General features: G+C 36.4%; 1 protein-coding gene across 1 annotated transcript; it reads left to right on the plus strand.

Annotated features, from left to right (window-relative positions):
* The first annotated feature begins 1130 nt into the window (after window positions 1-1130).
* LOC103210627 (olfactory receptor 2W1) lies at window positions 1131-2093 on the plus strand. The gene has a single exon (XM_007956541.1). The coding sequence runs from the start codon at window positions 1131-1133 to the stop codon at window positions 2091-2093; it is 963 nt and encodes a 320-aa protein (XP_007954732.1).
* The last annotated feature ends 13239 nt before the right edge of the window (window positions 2094-15332 follow it).

Here is a 15332-nt window from a genome sequence, read left to right on the forward strand (position 1 = left end):
TAGGTGTTCCTTATATGTGATATAAGATGTAAAGCAAAAAGAGATTGTGGATTGATGGGATTCCTCTTTAAGCAACAAACTTTTAAGTGATGGCCTAAAACATGAACAGGAGCTGTCCACATAAGAAATGGAAGGGTTTCATGGGCTTTACATGGGAATTATATTGACCTGTCAAAAACTGATTAAGGGCTAGTAGTGACTATGGATAAAGGGAATTGTGAAATGACAATGAGGCCTAGGCAGGCACCAAATCATGCAGGTCCAACTTGACCATCTGAGAGAACCTGAATATTTCTTAAGTGTAACAGAAAGCCATTGTTGACTTTCAAGCACATGAATGACATGATCTTATTAAATCTTGTAATGATATAAAAGTATAAGTCTGGATATGAGGAGAGAAGACAATTACCAGAATCTAGAAAGAGATGATAGTGGTTTGAATTAGGGTAATGGTGGTGGGAATTAAAAAGAAAATGTGCATAGAGAGTTAACTATATTATTTAATTTAAATTGATCAGTTTTGATAATAAGTTAGTTGTTAATGAGGCAGATGAAAGCTGAGAGATCAAAGTTGCTATTCACTAAGATATGGAAAATAGGAATGCTCCTTTTCTCTTTCTCACATTAGTCAAATAGTTAGCTTTTATAGATGAATTCTATGACAAAGTAAAAAGATATTTTCATCGTATCTGGTAACTGTTGTTGTTGTTGTTAGCTGCTGTTGAGTTGTTTCCAATTCATGTCTGGTAACTAGTTTTATATAAAATCATAGAGTCACATCATTTTAGAACAACATCTATTCCAGACTGAAATTTACTTGTCAAGAAATTCAGACCCTGAATTTAAGAGTGAATTCCCCAAAGTCACCTAGACAAAAAGTGTAATTTTGAACTCATCTCTATAAATAAGTCTGCAACAAATGCCAGAATACCTGACTGCAATATTTTCTCCTCATTGCTTTTTTTCGTTTCTTAAGCTTAACTTTTCTCCCTTTGTATTTTGCTATTTATATAGTCTGTTGACAAATTTCTTCTTCTCCTTTTCCTTCTTTTTCTCCCCTTCTCTTCTTTTTTCTCATCCTCCCCCTCATTTTTTTCCCTTTCATTTTAGGATTTAGACATTGAAGGATTATGGACCAAAGCAATTATAGTTCTCTACATGGTTTTATTCTGCTTGGTTTCTCTGATCACTACAACCTGGAGATGGTCTTGTCAGGAGTTGTCACCATCTTCTACTTGATCACATTGGTGGGCAACACAGCCATCATTCTTGCATCCCTCCTGGATTCCCATCTGCACACACCAATGTATTTTTTCCTCAGGAATTTATCTTTCTTAGATCTGTGTTTCACCACCAGTATCGTACCTCAGATGCTGGTTAACTTGTGGGGACCTGATAAAACCATCAGCTATGTGGGTTGTGTCATTCAACTCTATGTTTATATGTGGTTGGGCTCCATTGAGTGCCTTCTCCTGGCTGTTATGTCCTATGATCGTTTTACAGCTATTTGTAAACCTCTGCATTATTTGGTCATCATGAACCCACATCTGTGTCTCAAGATGATTATCATGGTCTGGGGTATTAGTTTGGCCAATTCTGTGGTGTTATGTACAATCACACTGAATTTGCCTAGATGTGGAAACAACATTCTGGATCATTTCTTGTGTGAGTTGCCAGCTATGGTCAAGATAGCTTGTGTAAACACTACGGCAGTTGAAATGTCTGTTTTTGCTTTAGGCATTGTCATTGTCCTTACACCCCTCCTCCTTATTCTTATATCCTATGGGTATATTGCCCGAGCTGTACTGAGGATGAAATCAAAAGCAGGTCGACGAAAAGCTGTTAATACCTGTGGATCTCATCTCACTGTGGTGTCCATCTTCTATGGAGCTATTATCTATTTGTACCTGCAGCCAGGTAACAGTGCCTCCAAAGACCAGGGCAAGTTCTTCACCCTCTTTTACACCATCATCACTCCAAGTCTCAACCCCCTCATCTACACCTTGAGGAATAAGGACATGAAGGATGCACTGAAGAAGCTGGTGAAAATTGATTATAAATCTACAAAAATGCAGAGAAACTGGAAGTTATAACACAATATTAGAGTAAATAAGGCAGTGAAATACTTTTTCTAATTGTCCTTAATTTTTACTGAGGCAAGTAATCCCAAGATCACAAAAATCACTTCATAAAAACTCTTTTACAGAAACGTTTTGTGGGTACAAACAATATTATATTATGTTATGTTATATCATATTATATTATAATATATTATATATTATAACCATTGTACTTGGCTCTTTTATGCATTGAATTTTTTAAATGTGTTCAAGGTAAAGTGGTTCAGGTGGAATTTTAATTTTTGCTTTAAATATAATACAAAATGGATGTGAACATAAACTTGATTACACGGAATTTATTCTCCAGCTCTATGAAAGCTACTAAGGAACCCTGATAATGCATGGTTTTCAGCTGCTAATGGAACAATTGGCACTACAGGAGAAAAGACTTGATGTTCTGCTCCCATAAAGGTTACAGCCTAGGAAACCATTTGGGGCATCTCTACAGTGTCATATAGGGTTGCTGTTGAGTTGGAATCTACTTGGTGGTGCAAATAACAACATAAAAACTGGTTTGGTTATCTAGTTTTATATTTCCATTGCTAATCCTTGAATCTTCAATAATATTGGCCTTAATGAATGGTTTCATATACATTATGATTTGTATACTAAATAATAATTTACAAATAATGATTCCCCAAGTTAACTATTTTATGAAGCCATCCAAAGATTTGTGGTTGGTAATGCATGATGCAATCCATAAGACAGTGATTGACACAAACATCACTTGAAACAATTTTCTCTTTGTTCAGAATAATTTAATATCAATATCTTGAGTAAAAGTCTTTAGTATTAAAGTGGATTACTTCTTTAACATGATACATGCTACCCTCAATAATGGGGATGGGACTCAGCCAATCAGTTGAAGGAAAAAAGAAAAGGGGAGATGAGAGAGGAAATTTTCCCATGTGTCTCTAGACTATAAATAGACTTCTTCCCAGAACTCCTCCATTGTTCTTATCACCAGACCTACAGATTTTGGATCTCTAGACTCTAGGAATCTTCAGACTGTTACCTGACATACAAACTTTGAATTTACTAGGCACCCCCACAATCAAGTGAGCCAATTCCTTACTCTGTTTATCACCCACTCTCTCTCTATTTGTCTATCTTCAATTTTCTAGAGAATCCTGGCTAGATAAAAAGTGGGAAATCACTGGTACTTTAGAAGATCACTGTGGACCTGTGAATAAAGGTTTAAAAATGCCATTCCCTTCTTCATGGGAAAATGGCCTGTGGTTTTCCTTATTCTAGCTCAATTTTCTATGGGAACCTATGTATTAGATAAATATGAAGTCTTGGTCATGTTGCCAGGCAACATTATTTACTATAAAAATAATCATAATTGCTAAACTGCAGCAACACTCATAGGACTGGATCAGAACTACAAACACCATGAGCTTTGGGCCTCCCTGAGTAGGGTGTGAACTTCAGTTGGTGTCTGCTGTTGGAACTTGGGAACTACATATCCATAGGCTGTTAGAAGACATATCAATTTCTATGTCTCACGAGGCTTCTCAAGCTGCGTAGCTTCTGCACCGAGATCTGCCATGTCTCACTTCTCTTGTCCCTGAGCTGTCTCCTGTGAATCCTGAGAATAGTCCTGGAACGTACTGAGGCCTTCTCTTCATGACACACTTGATGCTGTGTTTCTTATCCTTTATCATCCTGCAAAGTTAAATGAATTAGTGCCAAGTGTGGGCTAATGGATCCCATGAAAGAGATTTTTCAGCTGACCCCAGGAATTCTTTCGCTGATGGAGCTGAATGCGAGTGGCAGAGGACACATTCCCCGTCACATTTTCCTCTCCCCGCTTAAGATAATACTTACCCTCAAGCATATGCTAATTATCCAACTACTGTTCTTTACAGTTTTTATATCATTTATGTGAATCGCTGAACAATATATTGTTTCTTTTTTCCATACTTTGCGTTTGTATAAATGGAATCATATTAAACACAATCCTGTGATTTTCTTCTTTATATTCTACATACTCGGTTTTGTTCTGTGAAATATCTCTGGTTGTAGAATACTACTTGGCACATAATAAGCATGCAATTTGTACAATAAATGACTGAAGGAATTAATTTTGAAGGATCATTAAATTGACTTTTGAGAATCATTTTGTTTCTTTACACTGCTGTAGTATTCCAGTATTCCAGTGTATTAATAAGCCACAATAAATGCATACCCTCCACCACAAGTTGAGCAGTTTCAAATATTGTAATTGTACTACAATGCCATAAAGAGCGTTTTGCACATGTCTGGTATCACACATATACAAATGTTTCTCTATGGAAGTTGTTTACAATCATTGAGATGCATTAGTATCACCTGGGGAAGTTTTTAAAAAATATGGATGCTGGGGCCCCTCCTCACACAAACAGAAATCAAATGTCTAAGGGTATATTAGTTATAGGTTGCTATGTAATAAAGTATCCCAAACTAAGTAGGATAAAGCAACATACATTTCTTATGTCATAGTTTCTGTGAGTCAGGATTATAGTATGGCATTAGCTGGGTCTTTGCTTCATTATGGTCTTTCACAAAGCTGCCAGCAAGGGATTGTCAGGTGTCACAGTAAGCTCAAGGTTCCATGGGGGCAGGATTCACTTTCAATCTCATTCATTGGTGGTTGGCAGAATTCATTTCCTCACAGGCTTTTGGACTGAGGGCCACAGTACTTTGTTGCTGTTGGCTGGAACCTTCACTTAACAGGTGGCTCTCTGCAAAGAGCAAGCACATGAGAAGAGCCAGACAAAAAATACCAGCAGGAAGGAATTGACAGTCTTTTGTAACCTAGTGACAGAAGTGATATCCTGTCACTTTCATCATATTCTATTAGTTAGAAGTAAGTCCTTAAGTCCATCCCATACATAAAAAGGAGAGAATTGCACAAGGGCATACATACCAGGAGGCAGAGCCCATTGAGAGCCATGTCAGAAGCTACCTACCACAGGTAATACCTGTTGTTACTGTTTTTAGGTGCCATCAAGTCAGTTCCAACTCATAGTGACTCTGTGTACAAAAGAATGAAACACTGCTTGGTCCTGTGCCATCCTCACAGAGTTGCTATGTTTGATCCTGTCATAGCTGCCACTGTGTCATTCCATCTTTTTGAGGGTCTTCCCCTTTTTCACTGACCCTTTATTTTACCAAGCATGACATCTTTTCTATGGTCTGGTCCCTTTTGACAACATGACCAAAGTACATGAGATGAAGTCTGGTCATTCTTGCTTCTTCTTTCTTTTTCTTTTTTAATTGTAATTTAGGTGAAAGTTTACAGAGCAACTGGCTTTCCATTCAATAATCCATACATGTTCTGTTTTGTGACATTTACTGCAATACCCACACTGTAACAGCATTCTTCCCACTTCCTCCTTATGACCCCTTCTTCCCTCTGTTCTTTCTTCCTATCCCTCCCACCTCCTTGTTCTGTCCCTGGGCAAATGCTCTCCTCTTGATCTCATATGGTTGAGTGTTGTAATGAGTACATGCCCTCTCAGTCACCTTATAGGTCTGTCTATTATTTGCCTGCCAGTTGAGACAATCTTGAAGGATGTTTAAGAGTCATAGTCTCAGAGGTTCCACCAGTCTCTATCAGACCAGTAAGACTGGTCTTTTCTGTGATTTGGGGTTTTGTTTCACATTTTCCCACACTCTATCCCAGTCCTCTTATTGTGATTCCTTTCAGACCCGTCAGCAGTGGTAGCCAGGCACCATCTAGTTCTTCTCCTTATCTCTTCCACTACGTTGATCATTTTGTGCTGACCTCCCCTTATTGTAGATTGCCCTTCAGGTTTGCTGGTCTGAGAGATCCTGGTGAAACCTCTGATACTGTTGCCTCTAGCTGCCTTTCAGGTCTGGAACTGAACTCACTCCTGTGGCTTCCAGTCAAATAAAAGAGAGGCATATGAGCTGAACATTTACTTTACGTAGATACACTCTTTGGAGAGATCAATCATGAGAGAACAGAAGGCTGTATATGCACAGGGAGACACCTCGGGGAGCAGGAATACATGGGAGGGAAGAACACAGGGAAGAGGTAACTGTGGGGAGGAAGTGGGAAGAGAGCTGTTGCATTGTGAGAAATTATAATCAATGTCATGAGACAAAGTGTATGTAAAATGCTGTATGGAAAATGAATATGCTCTGTAAACTTTCACCCAAATCATAATAAAAATTAAAAGAAGAAGAAAAAGAAGGAGGAGGAGGAAGAGGAGGAGGATGGAATACACAGAGTCACTGTACCAAAAAGAATTGATCAATATTCATCTGTTTCAGGAGGTGGCATGTGATCAACATCATTGGTATTGAAGGAAGAAGTCAAAGCTACGCTGAAGGAGTTGGTGAAAAACAAGACTCCAGGAGTTGACAGAATACCCACTGAGATGTTTCAACAAACTGATGCCATACTAGAGGCACTTACTCTTTTATGCCAAGAAATTTGGAAGACAGCTACCTGGTCAACTGACTGGACGACATCCATATTTGTACCTATTCCAAAAAAAAAAGGTGATTCAACACAATGTGGAAATTTTTTAACAATGACATTAATATCACATGTAAGGAAAATTTTACTGAAGAATGTTAAAAAAAGAGTTGTAGCAGTATATTTACAGAGAATTCCAGGAATGTAAGCTGGATTCAGAAGAGGACATGGAACGAGGGATATCATTGCTGATGTCAGATGGATCTTGGCTGAAAGCAAAGAATACCAGAGAGATGTTTACTTGTGTTTTATTGACTATGCAAAAGCATTCAACTGTGTGGATCATAACAAATTATGGATAATGTTGAGAAGAATGGGAATTCCAGAACACTCAATTGTGCTCATGAGGAACCTGTATGTAGGAGGCTGTCATTCAAACAGAACAAGGGGATACTGCATGGTTTAAAATCAGGATGGGAGTGCATCAGGTTTGTACCCTTTCATCATACTTATTCAATCTGTATGCTAATCAAATAATCAGAGAACCTGGACTACATGAAAAACACGGCATCAGGATTGGAGGAAGACTCCTTAACAACCTGCGATATGCAGATGACACAACCTTGCTTGCTGAAAGTGAAGATGACTTGAAGCACTTACTGATCAAGATTAAAGACGACAGTGGGCAGTATGGATTACACTTCAACATAAAGAAAATGAAAATCCTCACAGCTGGACCAGTAAGCAGCAGTACTAAAATAAATGGAGAAAAGATTGAAGTTGTCAAAGATTTCATATTACTTGGTTCCACAGTCAACATTACTGGAAGCAGTAGTCCAGAAATCAGACAGCATATTGCACTGGCAAATCTGCTGCAAAAGACCTCTTTAAAGTGCTGAAGGGTAAAGATATTTCTTAGAAGATGAAGGTGTGCCTAACCCAAGCCATGGTATTTTCAATCGCCTTATATGCATGTGAAAGCTGGATGTTGAAATAAGGAAGACCGAACAAGAATTGATGCTTTTGAGTTGTGCTGGCAGACTGCTAACCAGAAGGCTGGCAGTTTATACCCACCAGACACTCCTCGGAAGGAAGATTGGACAATCTACTTCCATAGAGATATCGCCTTGGAAACCCAAGGAGGGGCTGCTATGAGTAGGATCCGACTCAACGGCAGTGAGTTTGGTTTGTTTGTTTTTTTTTTTTTGGTTGGTGAATAATACTGAAAGTACCGTGGAGTGCCAGAAGCTACAAATTTGTCCTGGAAGAAGTGCAGCTGGAATGCTCCTTGGAAGCAAGAAAGGCCGGACTTCGTCTCATCTACTTTGGTCATGTTGTCAGACAAGACCATTCCCTGGAGAAGGGTATCATGCTTGCTAAAGTGGAGGATCAGCATAAAAGAGGAAGGCCCTCAACGAGACGGATTGACGCAGTGGCTGCAATGATGGGCTCAGGTATCATAATGAGTGTGAGGGTGGTACAGGATCGGGCAGTGTTCCATTCTGTTCTACATAGGGTTGCTGTGAGTTAGAGCTGACTGGATGGCACCAAACAACAACAACAACAACAACATGAACACTGAGGTAAGAGGATATCTCATTGTTGTTTTGATTTGCATCTCTCTAGTGGCTAAAGATTGTGAGCATTTCTTCATGTGTTGGTTGGCCTCCTGAATATCTTCTTTGGTGAAGTGTCCATTCATGTCCTCTGCCCATTTTTCAATTGAATTGATTGTCTTTGTTTTTGTTGAAGTGTTGAAGTTTTGTAAAATTTGTGGAGATTAGTCCCTTGTCCAATGTATCATTGCCATTTTTTTTTCCCTGTTTGTAGGTTCACTTTTTACTCTTGACAAAATCTTTTGATGCACGTAAGTGCTTAATTTTTAAGATGTCACAGTCATCTAGCTTGTCTTCTGCTGTTTGTGCATTTTTAGTTAGGTTTTTAGTGTATTTATTCCACATATTAGGGTCCCTAAGTTTGCCCCTATTTTTTCTTTGATGATCTTTATGGTTTGGGGTTTTATATTTAGATCTTTAACTCATGTAGAGTTAGTTTTTATTCATTTATTTATTTTTTTTAAATAAGGTGTGAGATATGGATCCTGTTTCTTTTTTTTGCAGGTGAATATGCAGCTTTGCCAGCACCATTTGTTAAAGAGACGATGTCTTTTAATGGGTTTTAGCCCTTTGTCCATAGGTTTGGTTTCTCAATTCTGTTCCATTGGTCTATGTGTCTGTCATTGTACCAATACCAGACTATTTTGTCTACTGTGGCTATATAGTAGGTTTTGAGATCAGGGAGTGTGAGGCCATCAACTTTGTTCTTATTTAGTAGTGTTTTGCTTATATGAGCTCTCTTTCCTTTCCATATAAAGTTGTAGTTAGCTTTTCCATCTCTTTAAAATTATGATGGACTCTGGGTCAGGATTGCATTGTATCATTAGCATGATCTATTCCTCCATTTTTGTAAATTTCATTTGGTCTCTTGTAATATTTTCTTGTACTTTTCTTTGTATAGGCCTTTTGTGTCTCTGGTTAGATTTACGGCTAAGTACTTCATCTTTTGGATGGCTACTAAAAATGGTATTGTTTTGCTAATTTCCTTTTCAGAGCTATTTTTGTTAATGTAGAGGAATCTGACTGATTTTTATTTGTTGATCTTGTACGCTGCCTCTTTGGGGAAATCTTCTACTAGTTTCAGTAGTTTTCCTGTTAAATCTCTAGGATTTTCCATATATAGGATCATATAATTTGCAAATAGAGATAGTTTTACTTCTTCTTCACCAATTTGGATGCCTTTTATTTCCCTTTCTTGCCTTATTGCTCTGGCTAGGACTTCCAATACAATATTGAATAAGAGTGGTGATAAAGGGTATCTTTGTCTGGTCCATGTGCACAAGAGTAAGGTTTTAAATCTCTCTCTTTTGAGAATAATGTTGGCCATTCATTTTATGTATGCCCTTATTTATGTTGAAAAATTTCCCTTCTATTCTTATTTTGCTGAGTGTTTTTATTAAGAATGGATATTGGATTTTATCAAATGCTTTTCCAGCATCAATTGATATTATCATATGGTTCTTTTGTTTTATTTATGTGGTGGATTACACTGAATACTTTTCTAATATGGAATCCTCCTTGTATATCTGGGATGAATTCCGCTTCACCATGTTGTGTTATGTTTTTGATATGTTGTTGGATTCTATTGGCCAGGATTTCATTGAAAAATTTTGTGTCTATGCATATAAGGGATATTGTTCTATAATTTTCTTTTTTTAGTGGTTTCTTGGCTTGATTTTGGTATCAGGGGTGTGCTTGCTTCATATAATGTGCTAGGAAGTATACGTTCTTTTTCTACATTCTGTAATAGTTTGAGCAGAATTGGTGTCAACTCTTCTCTGAATGTTTGGGAGAATTCACCAGTGAAGCCATTTGGGACAGGACTTTGTTTTCATTGGGAATTTTTTTATGATCTGTTTCATTGCTTTTTTTGTGATGAGTCTTTTCAGATTTTCTACCTCTGATTATGTTAGTTTGTGTAGGTTATACGTTTCTAGAAATTCTTCTATGTCTTCTAGGTTTTCAAATTTGGTGGAGTATATTTCTTCATGGTATTATGTTATTATACTTTTTATTTCCATTAGGTTCTTGTAAGGTTTGTCTCATTTTACAAATTCTGTTAATTTCTGTTTATCAAGAAATATGCTAAATTTGGTATTATATGTGAGGGACAATTTTACTAGGTATATAATTCTTGGCTGTCAATTTTTTTTTCAGGCTTTTATATATGTCATTCTTTTGCCTTCATTGCATGGTTTCTGCTAAGAAATCAAAGCTTAGTTTTTTGGTTCTCTTTTGTAGTTGACTTTTCATTTTTTCAGAGTCAATTTCAGCATTCTTTGTCTTTGGTTTGGGAAGTTTGATTATGTCATATCTTGGTGGTTTTCTTTTGGGAGCTATCCTATTTGGGGTTTGTTGAGATTCTTGAATGCATATCCTCTCATCTTTCATGATATCAGGTAAGTTTTCTTGTAAAAAGTTTTGGGCAATTTCATCCACATTTGAATATATATCATGAGACAGTCAATTTGTGCTTGCATATTACATAAAAGTAATTATTGATAGTATGAGCTCTGGTAGCATAGTGCCTAAGGCACTTGACTGCTAACCAGAAGGCTGGCTGCTCAAATCCACCAACCACTCTTGGAAGGAAGGTTGGACAATCTACTTCCATAGTGATACCACCTCGGAAACCCAAGGAGGGGTTGCTATGAGTCGGGTCCAACTCGAAGACACATAACAACAACAACAATTTTAATTCAGGGTTCTTTTTATAACTTAATGATTATAAACTAACACATAGAAGTCTTCAGAGCATACACTTGCTCCAGGACCTAGGTTTTAAATAGTGACCTCTCAATACAGGCACTGAATTTGGAGTCTTTGAATCACCAAAAGTGACCATCAAGACAAAGATGTGTTAGCACTGAATAAAAATATAAATTTCTTATGATCTTTAACTTACTGTTTAGAGTTTTGAAGACTGAACATCTTCTCTTTCACAAACAAGAAAGACATTGAGGGTCAGAGCTTGAGGACAGAGATAACTATGAGAGGTACCTTGTTCTCATATCTGCCAAGAGCATATTTATTTCCAAAATCAATATATGTACCATTAATTGTATGATTATCTTATACAGTCAATATATGTTAAAATTTGAGTGTTGGCATTGCATATTATTTTAGAGCAAATTTTAATTGTTATACAATTCACTACCTAGATTAAAAAAAAAAAAGAAAATGTATTTTCTCATTTCCTTGCTCTACAGTTTTCTTCGGAGCTCTGGTAGCATAGTGCTTAAGGTATTTGACTGCTAACCAGAAGGCTGGTGGTTCAAATCCACCAACCACTCCTCAGAAGGAAAGTTGGGCAATCTACTTCCATAGTGATACCGCTTCAGAAACCCAAGGAGGGGTCACTATGAGTCGGTCCGACTCAACGGCACATGACAACAATAGTTTTCTTTCATTTTGAAAAGTATTGCATTTGTTAAATATATCCTTGTGAAATATCACGATATGGTCTAATTCTCCAACACTTCATCAACCAGATTTTTCTATAGCACTTTAATGATGTCAATTGGATGCAGTCCTGGATGGTTAATATTCTTTCTTGATGACCTGAATTACTGGGCAATGTTAGGAAATTTACTCAATTCTTATTCTGAATTGGGATCCCTGGATGGTATGGACATTTTGCAAGTTGGATAACAGAAAGGTTGGCAGTTTTTGTCCACCCAAATGAGCCTCAGAATTACCTGATTACTTTGTGTAATGTTTCCTCTAGGATCTAAAACTATTTGCAAATTTCTTTAAAATAGTGACAGGTTTCAACCCCTTATCTAAAGTCATGTGTTCAAGAAGGAGGAGTCCTCTTAAGAACCTGTACACTTAACACACATTAGGGAAACAGCAGGTGGCACTTCAGAGAACACAGGGCAGACCGGCAGCCTGAAGAGCAAATGTTGAACCAGGATCTTTTTCTTCAGACTGAGTTTTGCACTAATTGAGAAGTAAAACATCAAGAGAACAGTTTCTGGAGCAAGTAATATAAATATTTATTATATTTTAGAAAATAATTTACCTGAGCTGGTAAAACAATTTGTTGGAGATTGAAGAAAGAAAGCTTAGAAATATATGAATTGATTCTTTTGACTTTCTATCAGAAATCTAAGATTATATACATAGTGTAAATCTCTGCAGAAAAATCTTTTCTACCTATATTATGAAAAAAAGTCACTTTTTTTTATAAAAGAAGGATATGAGACTACTTCATTTATGATTTCAGACATTTTGATTTAGCAGAAATAAAAGAGAAAAACCATAGATTAAATAAAAAAGGAATTGAAATATCATACTTTATTCATTAAGACTGTGAAGGTAGGAAGCACCTAGGTATTTCATATATTTTTCTAAATCTCATGTGTATGGGACATTATTGGCAGATTCCCAATGTCAGTAGGAAGATTTTTAACCTTTTCTGATTTAATCTTTGGGGGTGTGTGTGCAGTAATAATGAAAATAATTAATTATGAAAATAGTTAATAGCCATGGGGACAAATTTTAATTCTAAAAGAATTTTAATTTTACATTCACTTACTTTTAACTGAATTCAAATGTTATATAATTTTAAACTTAAAGTTTTAATTTAAGTTTAAAATTTTATTAAAATTTTTAAAGTTAATATACTTTTCATGTTTTATTCAGAAATTAGGCACAATTATACACCAACTGGGTATCAAAATAAATACTATTTATTCCTCTCCCAACTCTAATGGTGTGTGCAGCTTCTGCTATATTTCAAAAAGTTATATTTTTTACCTTTTGAACCTTCTTGGCAATGGTAGAAATCAGGCTTAGATCAGCATTCTTGGAAAGCAAATTTGGAGGAAATCACCCAATGTCTACCTTGAAATGAGTATAGAGACCAGTATATTCACTTTGGCTGGTGAATGTATACACTATTGCATTATGGCCACAGTCTGAAGTAAATTCTTCATAATACTGTGGAAATACCCTTGAAATGGCGTCACAGATGAAAAGCAGTTTCTGTATTTTATCTACACACATACACACACACACATTGCTTTGATATTTAAGTATTATTTTTCAATAAAATATTTTCTCTTAGCATTTTTTTTTAACAGAATTGTTCTGGATGTTATTTTTGATTTAAGAGATAATATGTTATTTTTCTATATTCAATGATAGGAAATTGAGGTGGACTATTGATTATCTGTTCAATTGGCAGTTGTGATATGTTCATGCATGTCTTGAGTAGCTGAATCTGTATCACACTACTAAAGAATGTTGAACTTATTAGTCTCACAGTTAGAAACAAATATTTAAAATTATGTTTTATAAGCTGAATAAATTGGTTAGTTGGAACTAAACAGATAAAACAGTCTTTTCCGTTAATCCATCTCCTTCTGTCATCCTAATCAGGAAACTTCACAAGCAGCCAGCATAAATTTTTAACAAGGAAAGTGCTAAATAAAGCCATTAACTGATTTTTTTTTATCATTATTCATAGCATGACTTCACTTTTCATTTTGTCCAAAATTATATATATTTGAGGGAGGCTGCTCTAGGGGTTAGGGGTACAATGAAAAGCTCTAGTCACTGTGCTGACTTTTAAATCTCATAGAGTAATATAGAGGGAAGGTTAACCAAATATTTACTTACTTGATGTGTGATTATGATTTCTTCTTAGAATAATCGTGATAAGTAATGATTTTTACGATGCATTATATTACAAGCATTGTTGCAAACACTTTACATATATTACTCAAGTAATCTTTGTCCCAATCGTATGTACTTTTTATTGTCCCATATTTAGTGATGAGAATATTGATCCCATACCTGTTATGTGACTTACTCGGAATCACACACCTAACTAACTAGCAGAGATGAGAAGTGAACATAAGCTCTCTGATGAAGCTCTTGAGCTCCACGTTATACGACTTTCTGTTGGAGTTCCTTATGTTGTTGTTGTTGTTATGTGCCATCCAGTCGGACCCGACTCATAGCGACCCCTCCTTGAGTTGCTGAGGCAGTATCACTACGGAAGTAGATTGCCCAACCTTCCTTCAGAGGAGTGGCTGGTGGGTTTGAACCTGGTCCAGCCTTCTGGTTAGCAGTCAAGTGCCTTAGGCACTATGCTACCAGAGCTCCTCATACATGACATAAAATATAAAGTAAAGGAGGTTGTGGGTTGAGGGGATTCCTCTTTAAGCAAGACAGATTTAAGTGGTAGCTTAAAGAATGAGTATGAGCTACTCAGAGAAGAGGAGGAAGGGCTCCACACACTGTAGATGGGAATGAGCTTGACCTGTCAAAAAACTGCGAAAAGACTAGTAGAGAACTGGGTAAAGTGATTTGTGAGGTAGGATTGAGACCAGGTAGGAACCAAATTGTGTAGATCCCTCTCAACCATCTTAAAGAAGAATTTGAATATTTCCTAAATGTAATAGAAAGCCACTGACAACTTTTAAGCACACAGATGGCATGATCTTATTAAATTGTTTAATAATATAAAAAGATAAAACTAGAGCATAAGGGTAGAAGATTATCAGAATTGAGAAAGAGATGACAGTGATTTGCATTAGCTGGTTAAAATTTTAAAGAGTGAGAATATAGTTAACATATTTTTATACACTGAGGATAAGGAAGAAGAAGGTACCAAAGAGTAATGCCAGATCTGTTCCATAAAAAGCTGGTAGATGGAAGATATTATTCACTAACGGAAAAAGAGGAACACTCTTACTTCATTCTGATGTTAGCCAATAGACAGACTTATAAGTGAATTCTCTGACCAAGTAACAACATGTATTCTGTGTATCAAGAAACTAGCCTTATACTAAATCATAGGGTCACATCATTTTAGAACCACATCTACTCCAAACTCTCAAATTCACTTATAAGTAAACTTGCCAAAGTCACCTAGATGAAAAATGTAATGATGTGCTTATCACCATAAGAGAACCTGCAACAAATATCAAATTCCTGACTGGAATAGTTTTATCCATTTATTTTTTCAATTATTAACATAAACTTCTCTTTTTTAGCTCTGTATTTCATTAAAATATGTAGTCTATGTTGACAAATCATTATTGTTTTTCTTCTCCTTCTCTTCTTCTCCTCCTCCCCCTCCTTTTCCTTTTTCTCCTACTGCTTCCTCCTACTTCCTTTTCTTCTCAATTAAGATTCAAACACTGAAGTACT

This window comes from Orycteropus afer, unplaced genomic scaffold (assembly GCF_000298275.1).
Source record: "Orycteropus afer afer isolate SDZICR_OR568_19922 unplaced genomic scaffold, OryAfe1.0 scaffold00632, whole genome shotgun sequence".
Lineage (NCBI taxonomy): Eukaryota > Metazoa > Chordata > Mammalia > Tubulidentata > Orycteropodidae > Orycteropus > Orycteropus afer.